Source organism: Juglans regia, chromosome 9, assembly GCF_001411555.2.
Source record: "Juglans regia cultivar Chandler chromosome 9, Walnut 2.0, whole genome shotgun sequence".
Classification (NCBI taxonomy): domain Eukaryota; kingdom Viridiplantae; phylum Streptophyta; class Magnoliopsida; order Fagales; family Juglandaceae; genus Juglans; species Juglans regia.
In genome coordinates, this window is record NC_049909.1 from 23,945,651 (window position 1) to 23,963,574 (window position 17,924).

Here is a 17,924-nt window from a genome sequence, read left to right on the forward strand (position 1 = left end):
ATAAAAAAAAATATCAAGTATGAAACGTGAAGGTGAATAATGACTGATGTATAACAAAATACACAAATAATATTTTCAATATTACATCTTATTGGTAGGAGTGGAAGTACAACAAACGAATTATTTAGACAACACTTGTAAGTAAGAATAAATTTTTTAACCAAAATACTAATTATTTGATGGTTTTATGACAACTTGACATTTTGAAAATGGTTCTAAAATAATATTTATTGCGTTTAATTAACACATGAAAATAATTTATGGTGAGATAATATTTTTTTTAAACTAATCAAAGATGAAAAAAAAGAGATAAAATAATCAAAAGTTTTCAATAAAAGAGAAATCCGTTTATTGGATTTCCTTGTAACCCAAGGATTTCCTGCTAACCTAATGCTTTCCTTTTATTTTTCATGTTTGCTGTGTCTGCTTGTGTGTGTCTATATATATATAGAGATATATATATAGTTATATAACTATATATCTTATATATACTACAGCCTCTTTTTGGTTCATTGCTGTGTCTTAAACACAACAAGAAACATGAACGGCGTGGCTGCTGTCGGGGGAGGAGGAGGAGGTGGTAGGGTTTCCACGTCGATCCCTTCCCACGTGCGGAGGACGATCCATGACATCAGGGAGATCACGGGCAAGCAGCACAGCGACGATGAAATCTACGCCGTGCTCAAGGAGTGCTCCATGGATCCCGATGAGACCGCCCAGAAGCTCCTTTATTTAGGTATACATGCCATGCTTTTTCCATCCATTTGCCTTCCCTGCATTAGGGTTTTTGTTGCGCTTTAGCTCATTCTCTATGCACTAGATTTTTGCTTACATGTATGTGTATTAGTTTATTTCTTTTTCCGGGGGAGGAGGGTAGGACGGAGGTTCTTGTTCTGCGGTTTTGATCGGTGGATCTTTCCTGGGTTTGCGTGTTATTTTAGAAGTTTTGTTTGCTGGCTGAGAAAAAAGGGAAAATTGTAGTCTTTAGAGAACACAGCAAAACAACTGCTTAATAATAATAATCCGGAACTAGTAGAAGTTTCATTATTATCAGCTTTTGTTTTCATTGCTGTTATTGATTTTTTTTGTGCTTGGTTGCGAAGAAACTGAGCGTAAAAGGAATTCTTTTATTTATTTTTTAAATAATTTTTTTTTTTTTTTTTTTATTCATTCCGTTTACAGTTTCTCATTGTCCAATTCTGTGCAATATCTAATGAGTGGTATCCTCACTTAAATGAAAAGGCAAAAATAAATAATTAAATAGTGACATGTATTAAATTGGAGGTATGTGTTGTTTTGGTTGGCAGATACATTCCATGAGGTGAAAAGGAGACGTGATCGTAGGAAAGAGGTAAGATATCATTGTCCTTGTCCACTGGCGAAAGTAATTTTCCCACAAGTTCACTGATAAATGTCTCACTTAACCTTGTGTTTCTAGAAGTTTATGCTCTAAGATGCAACTCACTGCGGTGGAATAAATTGATTCTTCTTTTTTTTTTTTTTTGCTTACTGTATCAAGCTTGCTAGATGAATTTATTCATTAGAGCCTGTGATATTGCAGAATTTGAGCAACAGAAAATCTGAAGGTTCTAGGTTCATGCAGGGGAGATTGGCTAGGGGTGGTCAAGGTACTCTTTTAATAACTTTTGGAAAATTTTTACTTTGCATGGCTGGATAAAGATTAGATAAATGTTTTGTCTACAAAGAAATCTTACAAAAGTAGACTTATAATTTACAAATGGTGGCTTGATTTGGTACGTTAGATTATAAAACTTATTTTATTGTAAAGTAGATTTGACATCTCACATTGTGTCACATTAGTTTGTAAGTTTGTTTTTGTAATGGGTAGTGCTAATATGCCTCCTCAACTTGCCCACTTGGTGTGCCCCCTAGTGCAAATTGTACTTTTTTTTTATTATTATTTTATGAAAAATTCTAAACATAAACCTCACACCCTGCACACCCACTTAAAAATATGTGATTTTACTTTTTTATCCTCATATTTCATATTGAATTCAATATGAAATATGAGGATAAAAAAGTAAAATCACATATTTTTAAGTGGGTGTGCAGGGTGTGGGGCTTATGTGTAGCACAACTCTTATTTTATTTCAAACATTTTTAAAACATGTTTAAAGATTTAAAAAAAAAAATACCAATACACTAATAGTCATTTCCTTAATCATTAAGCAAATTTAAAAAAAAAAAAAAAATTAAATACATGAACGGTCAAAATGAGGGGGCATACTAGCATTTCTTTTGTAATATCCCTTTGTAGATGTAGCACTACTCTTTCTATACTTACTGTGTAGTAGTTTATGGTGCTGCGCCATTCTCTTTCGCTATTATGTGAATGGAGATCCTTATTTTAGTTTCTGAGTTGTGCAACTAAGAATTTAGTACATTGGCTTGTCTGTGCCCAAAATGTTATCCGTGTAAAAATTAGTGGCATATTATCCTTCTAATGTAGTGAAATAGCTATGATCAAGACAGCATGGATATTTGTTGATTAAATTGTTGTCTCTATGTGCAATTACTTCAAACAACTTAAGCTATTGCACACTTTTAAAACCCCTGCTGTTTTTTGTCCTATTGTTTTCATTTATAGATACAGATATTATATTGCTTCTGGGTTACTTTTTTTGTTACTTATATCTCACTTCGTCTTACAAATGGCTTTTGTCAGATTATAGTGGTGGAAGGAATGTGGCTGCTAGAGAGGATAATGGTGTCAGTCACAACACAGAGAGAGGACGTTCTATGCCCTCTGCTTTCTCGGTTGCACAGAAAACAGGAAAAAATGCAGCTCCTCTCCTAAAAAAGTATATTTTTTTTGCTATTGCTTTTTTTTTTTTCTTAATTTTATTGTTTTAGTTACTCATACACAGTGTTTTGTGTTTTATCTAATTCTAGTATTGGAACATTCTTATATACTGATCAAAAATCTAATTCTAGTATTTTTTTGATAAGTAAAAATATTATATATATATATATATTAAAGGAGTAACCAAGTACACTGTATACAAGAGAACACCTTGCCCATAATAGAAAACCCCTAATAACCCAAAAAGCCCGTGAAAAAAAACCAACAATACACCAAACCCAACCCCAACCCCTTGGAACATATATATAGCCTTTGTAAATTTACAATACAGTTTTTTTATCATTTACAGAGCTTCAACTGTCATACCAAATGGACCCAGAAGTCTGTCAGATGGCAATTCACATAATGGAATTTCCTCCCACTCATCTGTGGGTGGTCTTACCAACGTTCCTAAAGATAGTTCAGCAGTTGATGTGAACAAATTGAGGGGTGCACAACCAAAATATGCTGCTGTTGCAGCCATTTCTCCCACTGGCCCTGCAGAAGTAGTTAAGCAAGCAAAGTCTACATCAGATTCTGACCAACTGTCACCTTCTGCTACTCCAGTAACCGTGTCCAGTGCCTGTTCCTCTGTTTTAGATCCAGTTCTGACGCCAGCTCTCTCCCAGCATCCGAGTGCCGTATATGCAACTGAACACGTAGGGAGCCAAAGGCTAGCTGCTGAACCAAATCATCTTCAAGGAAAAAAATATGTTCCCCAAGATGTTAGTGACTTAGAGTTGCCTAAGAATGAAAAAACAGCTTCCCGGGATGTGAGCTCCATCCACGAAAAAGAGTCATCAGAGAAGTCCACGGCAGTTCAAACAAATATTGTTTCTCAGTCATTTCTACCTTCTTCAGTATCAGACAATTCTTTGGCCATTAGCTCTTCTTCAGATTCTGCTAGCCGCTCAACACAAGAGTCTGATGTCCCCAAAGGAGGTAATAATTAGCTGGTAGAATTATTTTTTTGGTTTCATTTTAATGGTTCTTTGAGTCCTCCAAATTTGTTAAGTATTAATGACTTGTCAAAAAAATTGTAAAGCATTAATTTTTGGTTGCTTTTTTCGCTCTCTAATGAAGATTTCTTGTTTATTAAAAAGATTCGTTGCTTTAAATCCTGCTTGAACTTTCGTACTTCTTATTGTTTCTGAAACAGTGATCTCATCCAAAGTTGCAACTACTATAGTTGAAGTCATCTCTCCATCACCCAATGAGTTGAATGTTAATTTCAGGCCACGTGTTACTTTTCCAAATCATTTTTGGGTCTCTGAAGCACTGAAGAATGGATTAACTTTTGGGAACTTTGATTCTAATACTGGATTAAATATGGAATCTGTTGGTGGAATTGGTGGTGGCAATAACTCATCTTCTGCTGTTGAGTCTTCTCAGGGGATTTATGAAATTGCCAAGGAACCTTCTAGGTTGGTGAATGTTTATTTCTTTTAGCTTAATTTTAGTCATTTCAATTTTGGAGTGGACTCTGATTTCTCTCTCTACTGTTTGTGGATGGTCTTGCACAAGAACATCAATGTGTGGATAGTTGTCAATTATGACCATGTGGATTTGCCATTTTTACTGTTCTTTTTTTTTTATCATTTCATTTATATAAATAAATGGTAATGCTACATGCTACTGTTCCACTTTCATCCCACTTTATAAGTGCAATACTTTTCATCACCCTTAGATCATCTCTTATCTTTCAAAAAATAAAAATAAAGGTTGATGGGCAATGCTCAATAAATAAAAGAATTCTGGCTTTTTCTTTCTCGAAAAATTTGAACTAACCATTATTGTGCCTATCAAAAAAGGAAAAAGAAAACTTGAACTAAGCATGGTATTTTATATCTACATGCAGCAATCAAATTGTATCCTCAAATGCACATGATAATTTTCCTGATCACGAAGAATCTCTCCCTCAGCCTGTTCTTGAAAAGGTAAATCCTTCAGAGTCCAATGTGGCTTGTGCGGGCTCAAAAGATGACGAGTTGAAGCAGGAAATATCGTCGCCTCCAGAAGGTCCAAACCCAACTGTTCAAAATGCACCAAACTACAATCTTGGTTTAGCGTCGACCATGCTAGGGAGCCAACTTGTGCACTTTGAAGGATCTGAATCTCAGGCTCAAGAAACATCTCGTTATTCAAACTTGGCAAGTTCCTGCTGCTCACTGTCATTCTTATATCCCTTTTTTCATGTTAATCTGTTTGTTCCTGATAGTTGTTTGAATATACTACCGATAAAAAAAAAAAAAAAAAAAAAAAAAAAAAAAAAAAGAAAGATGTTGAATATACTCTACTTGTAAAAAAAAAAAAAAGTTGTTTTAATATCTTACTTTTTGTTGGTTCTGTTCAAACAATTCAGATTTTTATTGTACGCTAGTTAACATATGAAAAAACTGGGCCTTGCTTCTTATTGTAGTTTTGCACACTTGCAATTTTTGTTTCTCCAATTTTTTGCATTTGTAATTTGTATTCATTGATTTAGAGTGCCCTGAAAATTCTACTTTGGGCAGATCACTATTGCCAATCAATTTGTGGAAGTTTTCTTTTAATTTTTTATCTATTGAGAACAATGTCAATTTGTCAAATTCGATCCTAATTTATGTACAAGACAGGCTGGCATCACTCTAGATTGGCAGTTGCATAGCATCCCCACTATGAGTGAGATTTTATATTTTAATGCACAATTCATGAGATATGTAAGAATCATCTTGTTTAGACTGATGGTTTTATATGGAATCCTGCTAAATGGGCAAAGATTTTTCTTGTATACAGCTGCACAGAATTATAGGTCATCATAATTTGCTTTTATTTTCTGGTTATTGTTTTTGTATTCTTGCTGAAATTTAGATGTTATTGTATGCTTCTGATTGATTCTATGTTGTATTGTAGAGTGCAAATTCTCCGGCTTTGTCTAGTCGTACTCCAACTCCACCTCTTCAGAGCTCTGTGATTCCACAGTCGGTTCCTGTTTTAAGGCAGCCTTATCCTCCTAACTTTATTCCGTATGGCCATTACTACCATCCATTTTATATGCCACATTTACACCAATATTTAAGCCACATTGGGTTTCCCCAGCAGCCTTCTACTGCCAATGTGTATCTAACTCCAGCACCTGCTGCTCACGCTGGAGTTAAATCGTCTCTGCCTCAATTGAAGCCTGAAGCAAATGCAGGTAACCCAAATCATATTGGACTTTCATTTGGTGGTTCATTCCTACCTCCCCCTGTTGGTTACAGTCCTGGTTCAGCAGTGACCTCTGGAAGCTCAGCTGGTATTGAGGATCTTGCAACATCTCAATTGAAGGAAAATCATATCTACACGACTGGGCCACTGGTTGGTTTTCTTTAATTCTTTCTCAACCCCTCTTTTTGTTCAACTTAAAATTTTTTGTTGAGGCTTGTAAGCTCAACTGTTTTCAATTTCTAGTGCGGAATATCCCCCTTGTAACCCATCTGGAGATGTGTACCTCATAAACCTTCTTATTTCTTCATACCATGTTTAAAGTTCTCTTTGTTGTATTTTGCAGAGCGAAGTTCCAGCTGTCTGGATTCCGAGCCAAGATATATCCAGCTTACCAGTCAATTCATCATATAACTTCTCCCCTCATGGACAGCATATGTCTTTCTCACCCGCTCAGGCCAGCCATGGTGCCTTTACTGGAATCTATGCGGGGCAGACATTAACTGCTTCTTCAACGCTTCTGCAACAGTCACAAGCCTTGGCAGGAGCTGTTGAGACAGGAGGTCCTCCATCTGGTGTTTTTCAGCAGCCTCAACATGCACAGATGAATTGGATTAGTAATTTTTGATCTGGCATGAGGGAGGCTGCATTATAGAAATAGATGATTGATGTCGATAAGTCTGGGAGAGTACGAAAAACAAGCCTGAGTGTAAATATGGAACTCGGCCCAGATCTTTTCGGAAATGATATTTTGTGGAGATAGCTGAGTATAAAGTCTCGTGTACTGATTACACTTTTGACAGGAAGCAGGTGGTGTCCTAGAGTTAGTTTTGTCCTCATTTATTTTTCAGCCTTTTATTTTTGGAGAAGTGCAACGGCTACAGAAATTTTATAAAAATAAATTTACAAACTGACGCAGCTTCATGTGATACGTTAGATTTATTTTATAATAAAAGTAATTTTACAATCAGATATACCACATCAAGTCATGTTAATTTGTAAGTTTACTTTTATAAAATCTTTTTGTGACTAAAGTATTTCTGTTATTTTTATCAGTGAACAGTTGCTGTTTTATTAGAACTTGTACTTTCTAGTTATAAGGGTTATAGGAAGCTAAGAGGTCAATGGAATAGGTGGAACATATCAGTTTTTCTTCTTTTGCCGCCACCTGTATAATTATATTCTGGTCGAGCATAAACCGTTGGATCATACAATTGCAATTGGTACATGAGAGAATTGACACTTGTGCTTTGTTTTAATTGGCAAACTCGGACGTTTTGATTACAAGATCGATCTTTCTTGCTTTTGATTTTTGCTGCTGCAGTTACAGACGTATTGTATTCTTTGCAATGATAAAAATAAATCCCACGACACTTTCATTTGAGAACATGGTCTGCATAGAAACGAAGTTGGCATGATCATTGGACTTTGGTTTAGTGATGAGACTGCTGTTCTCTGTACAGAACTTTGACATCCCTTTCAAAGAAAGCTTTGCTTAGTTCACTTCTCAGACAACATTTGTGGTATCTTTGTCATCCAACTCTGAGGTCTCCTCAGTACTGTTTGCTTTTGCTCTTGAAGGAGGTGGTGAGTTAATCTTTGGAAGCTGCTTACTCGAACTTTCACGAGATTCTTGCAAGTTGTATGATGTATAAACTGACATTCCACAGAGAGCCGCAAAAGCTCCACATATGCTTACAAACCCTGGATCTGAATCAAAAATAAGATACCCTCCAAGTAGTATCACGCAAGTCTTAAATTGCCCTAGAATGACATGAGAAGTTGCTGATGTTGCGCTGCGTAAGAAAGAACAGATATTAGGAACTAAGAGAAGTTATCCTTATACTTAACATTTACACAAATGCAATCATTATCTGTCTTTTTTTTTTTTATATGATTATTAAGCAAGCCAAGAGGCCAGAGCAGTTGCTACAAGAAAAGTAGTTAAAATTTGTTAGAAGAGGGCAACAGAAGAAAGAGAATTATACTAGGGTATGTGTATCTCACCCAAGTGCTAAAGCTCCAGACCATTGTAGGAGAAAACCAAGGGCAGCAGATATAAGAATGGTGGCAGTGCTGCTGGGATCCCACTTGAATGATAGTACACCTGGTGGATCCAGCCACGGCATCAGAGCTAGTAAGAAGAAAACTGTAATCGGGGTAGTCTTCCACATCAATCTACACTCAAAAGAAATTGGTGTTTACAGAGGACTATCTGATATAAATCTTCTTGTCAGGGATAAAAGCCCAGATTGAATTACTACTTACGCAAGAGCAGTCCAATTGCCTTGCTGCTGTAAATTAGACCACAGGATTTTGTTTATGGCGCTTGGGATAATCCATGCAATTGCAATTAAAAAACCAAATAAGTTGAACTCCAAATCCGTCACAGTTGCTACTGCCACACCTGCAGAGAGAACAGCCAGGGCCAAAACCTGCACAAACATGGACTTTCTGATGACTTGCATGAAACTAGCAAGTCATGATTTTAATCCCGATAAGTATGAAAGCAACAGAGAGAAAATATGCGACAACTTTTCGCCTACCTTATTGAAAGAGATGGTTTTCCTGAAAAGGATGAACTCTGCAAGAACAATGGTAGGAGTAACAGCAATTTTAGCCATTTGGTAGAAACCGACACTGCCCATGAGTTGAAGAGTGAGGACACAAAACTCAAAAGACATGGATCAATAGGAATTTAATATAAAGACGTAGAATATTGGATTAGAACCTGTTATGTTTTAGGCTGGTATTGGCAAGGCCAGAGGCAAAAGCCATGACAGCACCCAACGAGAAGAGAGAAGAAAAGGGAGTAGTTTTAGATGGTGGGGATACTGGAAGCAGTGAGAATGCCTTAAAAATGGCAAGTAGAAGCCATGCTGTAGCGTAATGGATTAATGTAAGAAAAATTGGGAAGTTAAATCCTACTTTCCCCATCACCTGTAAGGACATACAAAAACTAAATGTTAAGCTCTAGACTTGATCTTGTATATGCCAGACAGATTAAAGGGGTAAATTTTAACCCCCCCCTTCCCAAAAAAAAATCAGGCATCTAAAACTATCAGCTATTAGCTCAAATCCAAAGCCAAAAACCTGTGCGACTTGCTTACTCCTTACAAGCATAAACTACCAAAAAAAGAAGAGAAAGAAAAGGGACGGACTAATTTGTTTGCCAGAATGATGCCTACAGCAACCATGAAATTAAAGGTCAATGCCACCACTGGCCCACAAAACCGTTGCTGTTGGCGCTTCGCACTTTCGGAGGTTCGTAGCTCATTGTAGAGAGAACTTCTGAGATCTTCCAGTGCTCGACCTGATAATTTGGAGTAAGAGAAGTAGAATGAATTCTAGATCAAAAGAATTCAAACAACAGTATACATTCATGATAAAAGATCCACACTGTGGAAAACTCCTGGGTGGTGATAGATAAGTGGCTACAGATAATAATAGTCCATACCTTAGAGAAGAATGAAACCTAATGGAAGTACCTTGTTTGGAAACATGAATTACAAATTAATGTTCATCATGTCTCAGAGATAATAGTAGTTCATATCTCTGACACTGCATGATCGTTTTAGAAACTGAGGTTAGAGAAATTGTGATTGCCTAACATATACTATAATTTTCAGGGCATGCGAGACTCTCTCATTACTGAAATCACACAATACTAAAGAGCATCAAGCCAAGATTTAAAATTAACCATAACCAAGGACAAATATCACATTGATTGAAGCAATTTGATGAAAAATGGAAGAAAAGGAAAATGTCATTGACATTCAACTAAACTAACAAATAAGCCCGTTTATTGACTATATCATAGACCAACCCATGCATCTACTTGAATTGATTTGAGTTAGCAAACACAATACAACGATGATGAAGGAGGAATACACAAAAGAACAGGAACAAATAAAGAATTTTGCAGGGATTAAAACATCTTAATTACATGCAGGAAATTGAAACTTAAAAAGAGAGAATGAGATTAATGCAGCATAGAGATTCATTAATTCAATAAAACCTGCTTCGCCTGCATCACTGTCTTTCCGTTTGATGAACTTTCTGGCAGCTCTCCCAAACAAAGAATCGAAGAACCCCATAACAACCCGACAAAAGCATATGTGGGATCACATATTATTTAAAAAGCTGCAGTAATAATCATCATTATGTATACACACTACTACACTACAAAACAAGAAGGATGTTTTGTTGAGATTGCAAGTGTATATATATAGATGCCAAGTCCTATATAAAGTTCTACCAACAGTAGTAGTTAATTATATATTTTGGACGAGATTTGTTTTTGATAATCCAGCTCTGCTCTATTGTGGGAGCCAATGATGTAATAATGTTATGCCACGTGTTTTTTGTTTTTCCTTTGAATACCAGGAGTATATATAGGTGGGTGAGGATAGCATTCCCAATACAATACTAGGTAGGATATGCATGGATTTGCGGAGAAGTTAAGAAATATTAATTTACGTAATGAAGAAAGAGTCAATACATAAGCCTACATGATCGTTCAGTACTGTTTTTTATGTACATGACAAGCAAGATTTGATAAATTATCCATGTATATTTTTCATGCCGCATCCCTATTTTATTTTATTTATTTATTTTGCACTATTATTATTATTATTATTATTAACTTTTATGAAAGTCCTAAACAAGGTTTGACTAGTTTTTTAATTAAATAGTGTAGAAGTTACTATCGGAATATTCTTCACATCTAGAGGCCCCTAATTTTTTTTTTTTTCTCAATACACTATCTTGAACATGTTCAAACATTCTGATCCTTACAAAGCACTTATGGGTCTTCTTGTGAGGATTAAAAAATAAAAAAACATGTTTTGAGAATGGAGAAGTTGAAATTGAGTGAAATAAGAAAATTTATAGACATTAAGCCCCACAAAATCACATTTTTTAAGTAGTGTGCAAGAGTGTGAAATTTTTGTATAGCACGACTTGTGAAATAATTTTGTGACGAAGAATTAGACCAACGTATACTTTAATACAAAGGTCGATTAGGATGATGATATACACAAACAATAATACTACGTTGTTTTATTTTTTTGAAAAAGAAGAAAAGGGTAGATGCCGCTAATTTGCTGCTATCACAAGAAAGTAAAGTCGACAGACATATGAAAGTGAGTTGCTGCCATCCCAAGAATTGAATTGAATTGAAGTTTTAACAGGTAACTGGCAAAGTTGGTGGTGTTGTTGTACTTGTGTCCCCCACACGAGCAGAGCCAAAGTAAGGTTAGGTTAGGTACTACTCCAATCAATGTTAGGAACCCTCTCAAGTTTGATGGTTCACTTTTCTTTTGCCTGCATTTGGCCAAGCTGCAAAAGATCGATCCTGTGCGCTCATAAATAAACTCTAATTCCAAATCATTAATTTGTAAATGCTCTGTTTCGGGAAACATCAACGATTGAAATGTGCATGCGATGGTTGAACTACTTGTCGTTCCTGTACTTTGGTTTCGGGAGTAAACACTTCTCCTGAATGGTGGCTTGGAAGAATTAACTAATGCTCTACCGGTTGTGTGCTTACTTTTTGCCTAGCTAGAAAAATTAACTAATGCAATCTCTGAACAGATTGGTACGTTTCGTTTCTTGTCTCAAAATAATAACATTAACTCTTTTTGAGCAGATAGGTGTAGTACGTTTCTTAATGTATGTTTAAAATGGATGTCGGAGAGAACTTAATTCAAAGGCAAATCACTTACAAAGGTCGTTTATATATCACACAAATCAAAAAGATCAAACTCTAGTCAGGATAGAGATTAAATTCCATAATTCAGTTCTGAATCCTGATGAAAACCACATCCATGTCCAGCATAGCTATTTACTACATTCTAATACACATATAATCATTGCACGTCAGAGGTTTCTTTCGAAGATTTTACTTCGGCTTCTAGGCTCGAGATTTAAATAATAAACTATTTCATGTACTTCTGCAGGAATTTTCTGTGGAAGTCATTCCTGATGGTGTCATTAATGAAGCGCTTAGGAGCTTTGGTTTCACCACGAGCCTGATTCTTAAACACCACATCGTCATCCCATCTAAGCCAATGAATGAACGCAAAACATTGCATTACCACAGGATTCGAGTGACAACTAAAAATTATTGAGCAGTGGAGAGTAGACTGACCTTCTTTTCACGTTAAAAGATGTTGGGTTATTGAGCAGTGGGTTTCCTCGGAGCAACTCTGCTTCCTTGACTTTAAGCTCTTCCTCCCGCTCTTGTCGCTCCTACAGATGCACAAAGCATTGTAATGCTACCGTAGCAAAAGTCACTGATACGTAGAGGTGATGAGTTTGCAGATAATGGAATAATTCCGCTTTGGGGCATAGACATACAATTTCAAACAAAAAAAAATTCACATGCTCTCGGTGATATGTTTAAGAGTTTGAAAACGTGACCCAGAAAACAGTAAATATCATTCCCTTTGTTTTGGCCAGCAATCAAATAACATCCTCACAACCAAATTTTTTTTTTTACAAGTCTCACAACCAAATTTTATACAGCCAAGTCCTCCAATAAGTAGTGTTCAAACCTATCCCAGCTTATATAAGTATAGATAGACTACAGAACCCCCTAAATAAAGTAGCAAATGTTACACACCTTCCGTAGTTTCTCCTCTGCTCTTTCCTTCCTTATTTGCTCAAGCTCAAGTATCAAAGCCGCTTCATCATCTTCATCATCGTCACTTTCATCACTAGCACAGCAGATAATATGTATTAAGAAATAGTGGAATCCAGGGTATGCCATTCCAGATGCTAAAACTTTTTTTCATTTTCTTCTCTTTTGCCAAAGAGAAAAGAAAATAATATTGTTTGGAAAAAAAAAAATGTGCCCAAAATTCTTAGAAAAAAAAAAAAAAAAAACTCCAAAATTTGCCTGTAAACTATACATATTAGAACTGATTTGAAGAAAATAGCAACCAAGCTCCCCCATCCCCAAAAAGCACTGACCAGGAAGAAATTGTACTTGCAAATGCTCAAGGACAAGGTAAAAAATAAAAATACAAACAGACAGCACAGAGGCAACCATTGGGAAGTTAAGAGGTATTGCCACTGGAGTTCCTAGAAACCAAAACTAGAACCCCAGCAGAAGCTGAGAACCAGCAACAATAAAATTGCTTTTCCCTGCTGAAGCACTTCATAAGTTGGAATATTTTATTCAATTCAAGAGGCCCATCATTTAGATATCACATAGTAAGCATTCCTTCTTAGAACATTTAAACTTAATGGAAGAAAGTAACATAGTGATCAGAAGTAGACTATTATCTCTGTTGCACATGTGAATGAGATGTATCTGTCAAGTGTAATAACCTCTCATCGTCACTTTTTACTTCCACATCAGAATCATCTGCATCTACGCTACGTGGAGCAATACGATCTTCAGTGTCCCTCTTACTCCCTGTAATTTCATTGTTAAAAGACCATGTAATTATATTAGACACAATAAATTGATGGACACATCAGGTGAGCCAGTAAATTCACCTTCCAATAGGAGATGGCTTCCTCTCCTGCGATCCCTCTCATCTACAACAACATACAATTCAATTAAATTGAAAGGCAAAATGCTAGCAAGTACATTCCTGATGCAATTCGTGAGTGAGGTAAATTCAATACATTCACAATAAGAAATTGCAGGATAACAAAAAGTTGGAAGATATTCTTTTTCTCCCCTTTTCCTTTCTTACCAATGTAGGACTTATCCTTTGATGAGAAATGCCTACGCTCACGGTCTTCAAGCTCATCACGGAGGTTTCTCTTCTGCAATTCATCCTGGGTATCTTGCCCTTCCTTTCTGGAGGTGCATACAACAGCGGCATTAAAAAATATGCACTTGCACGCATGAATTAAAAGAAACTGCAGGATTGGACCAAGAACATAGACAAAGAATGGTATTCCATTCCGAGTAATGCTAGGTACAAGCCCCACGCAAGCCCTTTGTAAAAAAGTAGGTCCTACTAAATACTAATAGGTTTTTTTACACTTTTTGAGGTGGGGTCCCCTTTTTTACAAAGGGGTTGCAGGGGCCTTGTCTATTTGGGGCTTGTACACATCATTTCTCATTCCAGAATATAACTCCATATGTACTGAATATACAGAAACAAGACCTTTGAAATGCAGATGGATGAGCAGGTAATAATTATAAACATATCACCCTCAAATACAAATGTAAGAACTTAAAATCTTGAACCATCCACAATCCCAAAGAAAATAAGAGAAACAAAAATTAAAAGGTAAAAGAAAAGGCACTTCAGACCCGGTTCCTGTCCCTTTTTTGAAGTTATACAACAGTTCCTGAATTTCCTCGGCTAACCATATTCTTCCCTTTAAGATCTTTTTACAGCTAATAATTCTTTCTATCACGACTTTGAATTCGCGTTAGGAGTTTAAAATCCACATTGAGTCGCCATTCAATGATTAAAGGAGCCAGATTTCCTGAATACGAAGTAAAATTCTAGTGCCAACAAACACAAAACTACCCCCAAGAGAGGGAGAGGGAAAGGGAATCTAGAATCACAGGAACCATTAAAAATAGGACCATCCAAATTGAAGACATGCTCAAGCACACTAAATAGAAAGTATACTCACGTTACAGACATAAACTCCCCAAGATAGAGGTATCTAGCACAAAAGCACACAATTCGAGAGAAGCCCACCTGGGTTTTAATGTTGTATGGGCTGCAAGGTCCCTCGATGAGTACTTCTGGGATGGACCAAATATTCGAGTACCACCTTGCTCGTTACCGCCTTTTGCAGGCGCCCAAGTGGGTCGGGCCGCAGTCGTCATCTCCTCGCAATTCTCTCACGTATATCTATCAAATCACAAGACCAGGTATTATGCTCAAAGATACAAAGAAATCCATCCAAAATTTTCATATCTACCTCTATTAAATAAGTACAAATCCAGGGTGAACAGTGAATTTTCGTCCATTATTTTTTTCCTGCTTTGCCCCTGGTTTTATGATGAAATTCCGTTTTGGTTATTTTTCTACAGACTAACTTTTTGGTCTTTCTACATTTCTATGGTTCTATCTGTTTTGTACTTATTTGATTTTAACTTTCCAGAAACCGTTTCCTTCATCTTCTTCGTCTCTTCATTTTCTACTCCTCACTTTTCCACACAAACATTTCGATGGGCTTCTAATTGATTCTCCTTCTTCTCAATCTCGGCATCTCCTGGGTATGCTTTTTTTTCCTCTCTCTGATTGCAGGATGTCTTAATTCTTGCAGAATAATTAACTTCAACATACGCATATGCATGAGACCAAAATCAAACTGACACAGATTCCGTTTGAGTTTGTGCAAGTTCAGCAAAAAAAATGATACCCATATAGACGAAAGCAAGGCAGATCCAAACACAATCCCTTGAGATTTCTACAAATTCACTAAATAAATCATACCCATATACACGAAAGGAAACCAAATCCAAAAAAAATCTAATACGTGTAGATCTTACGAAGAGAAAAAAATTTCTTCAGCCACTACAGAAATGAACAATAGGATTTGTACAAAACGAAACGAAAGCTAAACACAATCTGTTTTAAGTTTCTAAAGATTCACAAAAAAAAATCATACCCATATACACGATCTGACGGCAACCAACAGAGGGTGGGTATGACTAAAAAAACCCAAACACAAACCAAACCCAAACACAAGTCTGTGAGATGTTGGAATTTCTACAAGTTAAGAAAAAAAATCATACCGATGTACAAGTACACGAGAACAAGAAAATAAGAAATTTCTCAGATGATTACAGAAACAGAGAGTAGGGAGATCTCAAAGATCCTTACACTCAGACCCAATGGCTGTCGTTTTCGTCGTCTCTGTTGAAATCACACGCTGTTTTGTGTGATTTTCTGGAAGCTTACGGTTGCTCTTGGTGGAAAGCTGATGGAACAGAGAAAAGGGAGAAGAGATTGAGACTGAGTGACAGCGAGAGAAAAAATGAGATGGAGGCGGAACAGAGGGTTTCTGAGACGGAGATACACCGACAGAGGAAGAGCGTGGCAGCTTTTGTTAGTGGAACCTCGGCGAACCGGCGACGCTAGGAGAAGAGGCTGTTCACTAACGGAGAGAGAGAGAGAGAGAGAGATGGAAGACGGGTTGTTAGGAGAGAGAGATTCTTGAGAAAATGGTAAGAGTTTATCGGAAGGAGAGGGGGAGAGAGAGTTTTTAGGGTTTGGTGGTTAAACGGTGTCGTGTGGAAATTGGGGGCGGGGGGTGTTGGATCATGAGCTGGGCTTTTCGTGTAAAATTGGGGAGAGAGGGTTGAGCTTAAATTTTAATTTTTTGGACTTCAGATGTAAGAAATAGATAATGCTAAAAGAGAATGAGTGTATTCGGATATTAAAGTGAGTTGAATTAAGTTGAGTTGAGATGATAAAATATTATTTTTTAATATTATTATTATTTTAAAATTAAAAAAAGTTGAATTATTTATTATTTTTTATATTAAAATTTTAAAAAATTATAATGATAAGTTGAGATGAGTTTGGAATCTAAACTCACCCTTATAGTTGGTGTTTCTTACAAGTGCTTTTAATCATATACAAATGAGAACGTGCCACCCACGTAAGGGGTCGATGCTGCAAGGCATAACCCCCCCTCTCTCTCTCCTTTCATCCCTCTTCTTCTCTCTCCTTCACAAAATTTTTAATCCCAAATCACCTCTCTCTCTCTCCCCATCTGAAATAGTTCTATCGTTAACCATTGATACGATGTTGGTCTCTTACTTCCACCATTGATTCCCCGTTGATTTTGTATATTTTATTTTAATTTCTCATCAAAATATTTCTATACACTTATATTTATTATTTCAGACTCTCGAATGTTATTAATATTCGGTATTCCTATAAAACTTTGAGAGAAAAATCACGATTTTGTATTCATTTCCTAGGTTTTCTTAGCAACCAAATAGCGCTAAGATTGAACTTAGGGGTTCCTATGCATTAGCAATGAACAGAGACAAAAATAGATTTTTCTACTAATGAACAGAGGCAAACTAGATATTTCTCTCATTTCATTTCTTTTGCTTTTGGTCTCCCACTTGTGGATGTGAGAAATCTCTGGTTTTTGCAGGTTTTCTTGAATTTGATAATCTGTATTTACTTTGAAGTTTGACAAATTTCTATATATTTGGAAGTTGTTTCTTGAAAATTTGGAGGCCGAATCATTAAAAATCAAAGAGCTCTATAACCTCCTCTAGGTCCATCGATAACGGCTATGAAAAAAAAATTATTTGATTTTACCTTTGTACATTTACAAAACAATGAATAGGGAAATAACCATAACAGAACTACGAAGCATTTGCATAGATTCGTTGTTTGACTCAGTTATGGGGGTGAAGCCCAGAAATTGTAGGGGGAGAGAGAGGTGATTTCGGGTTAGGGATTTCGTGAAGGAGAGAGAGACGGGATCTCCTGTAGCGCAAAGACTTGGGTTTTTCATGAACCCCTTATGTGGCACGTTCCCATATGACTCCGATAAAAAGCACTTGTAGGAGACACATGCCCAATAAATGAGTTTCGGCTTAACAATTAGGTATAGTCTTTTATTTTTTTTCTTCTTAATTGATTTCAACTGTTCATAAAATTCTAATAAAAAAATCTTCAAAAATTAAATTTTAATGTTGTCCAACATTTTGTTTAGTTTAATTTTGAGTTCTGTAAATATTGATCTAAATTTTAAATCTGTAGTTAGTTATATATTATTTTTTTCTTTTAATAATAATTTTTATTTAATGATTTGTTAAGATGTATAATTTTGAAACGTAAATATTTTTTTCATGTCCAGATAACTTTAATAGTTTAATAACTAACCTGAAATTAATAACACTATTTGAGGTAGATTTATAATT

At 36.1% G+C, this 17,924-nt stretch overlaps 3 protein-coding genes across 5 annotated transcripts; 1 reads left to right on the plus strand and 2 right to left on the minus strand.

Moving 5' to 3' along the window:
- The first annotated feature begins 410 nt into the window (after window positions 1-410).
- Window positions 411-6,975, plus strand: LOC108994763 (GBF-interacting protein 1-like). Of its 2 annotated transcripts, XM_018970097.2 has the most exons (10): window positions 495-736; window positions 1,308-1,351; window positions 1,562-1,628; window positions 2,687-2,822; window positions 3,174-3,805; window positions 4,023-4,287; window positions 4,722-5,013; window positions 5,756-6,038; window positions 6,117-6,199; window positions 6,393-6,975. In XM_018970097.2, the coding sequence occupies exons 1-10, from the start codon at window positions 541-543 to the stop codon at window positions 6,672-6,674; spliced, it is 2,280 nt and encodes a 759-aa protein (XP_018825642.1). In that variant the 5' UTR covers window positions 495-540; the 3' UTR covers window positions 6,675-6,975. The 2 variants fall into 2 exon arrangements, with proteins under 2 accessions (XP_018825632.1, XP_018825642.1); XM_018970087.2 differs by having other exon boundaries at window positions 411-736; window positions 5,756-6,199.
- A 50-nt stretch (window positions 6,976-7,025) lies between these two features.
- LOC108994774 (nucleotide-sugar uncharacterized transporter 2) lies at window positions 7,026-10,259 on the minus strand. 2 transcript variants are annotated; one of them, XM_035694059.1, is made up of 8 exons: window positions 10,065-10,243; window positions 9,535-9,607; window positions 9,208-9,359; window positions 8,778-8,986; window positions 8,593-8,686; window positions 8,315-8,481; window positions 8,054-8,224; window positions 7,026-7,842 (listed from the first exon to the last, which is right to left on the minus strand). In XM_035694059.1, exons 3-8 carry the CDS (start codon window positions 9,241-9,243, stop codon window positions 7,554-7,556), a joined length of 966 nt encoding a protein of 321 aa, XP_035549952.1. In that variant the 5' UTR covers window positions 9,244-9,359; window positions 9,535-9,607; window positions 10,065-10,243; the 3' UTR covers window positions 7,026-7,553. The 2 variants fall into 2 exon arrangements, with proteins under 2 accessions (XP_035549952.1, XP_018825652.1); XM_018970107.2 differs by lacking the exon at window positions 9,535-9,607 and having other exon boundaries at window positions 10,065-10,259.
- A 1,463-nt stretch (window positions 10,260-11,722) lies between these two features.
- Window positions 11,723-16,263, minus strand: LOC108994782 (protein CWC15 homolog). The gene is made up of 8 exons (XM_018970122.2): window positions 15,859-16,263; window positions 14,725-14,880; window positions 13,756-13,862; window positions 13,553-13,594; window positions 13,382-13,469; window positions 12,672-12,765; window positions 12,198-12,298; window positions 11,723-12,109 (listed from the first exon to the last, which is right to left on the minus strand). The coding sequence occupies exons 2-8, from the start codon at window positions 14,853-14,855 to the stop codon at window positions 11,986-11,988; spliced, it is 687 nt and encodes a 228-aa protein (XP_018825667.1). The 5' UTR covers window positions 14,856-14,880; window positions 15,859-16,263; the 3' UTR covers window positions 11,723-11,985.
- Between the last annotated feature and the right edge of the window lie 1,661 nt (window positions 16,264-17,924).

Bases quoted from the DNA above. Each gene is read 5' to 3' on its own strand.
- LOC108994774 (XM_018970107.2), bottom strand. From the start codon at position 10,143: ATGGGGTTCTTCGATTCTTTGTTTGGGAGAGCTGCCAGAAAGTTCATC. The intron at 8,482-8,592 runs GTAGGCGAAAAG...ATGTTTGTGCAG, and splicing joins AAACCATCTCTTTCAATAAG to GTTTTGGCCCTGGCTGTTCT. The intron at 8,225-8,314 runs GTAAGTAGTAAT...TTTTGAGTGTAG, and splicing joins GGCAATTGGACTGCTCTTGC to ATTGATGTGGAAGACTACCC.
- LOC108994782 (XM_018970122.2), bottom strand. From the start codon at position 14,855: ATGACGACTGCGGCCCGACCCACTTGGGCGCCTGCAAAAGGCGGTAAC. The intron at 12,766-13,381 runs GTTATTACACTT...CTGCTGTGCTAG, and splicing joins GTAAAAAGTGACGATGAGAG to TGATGAAAGTGACGATGATG. The intron at 12,299-12,671 runs GTGTGTAACATT...GTGCATCTGTAG, and splicing joins CAGAGGAGAAACTACGGAAG to GAGCGACAAGAGCGGGAGGA.
- LOC108994763 (XM_018970087.2), top strand. From the start codon at position 541: ATGAACGGCGTGGCTGCTGTCGGGGGAGGAGGAGGAGGTGGTAGGGTT. The intron at 5,014-5,755 runs GCAAGTTCCTGC...GTTGTATTGTAG, and splicing joins CATCTCGTTATTCAAACTTG to AGTGCAAATTCTCCGGCTTT. The intron at 6,200-6,392 runs GTTGGTTTTCTT...TGTATTTTGCAG, and splicing joins TCTACACGACTGGGCCACTG to AGCGAAGTTCCAGCTGTCTG.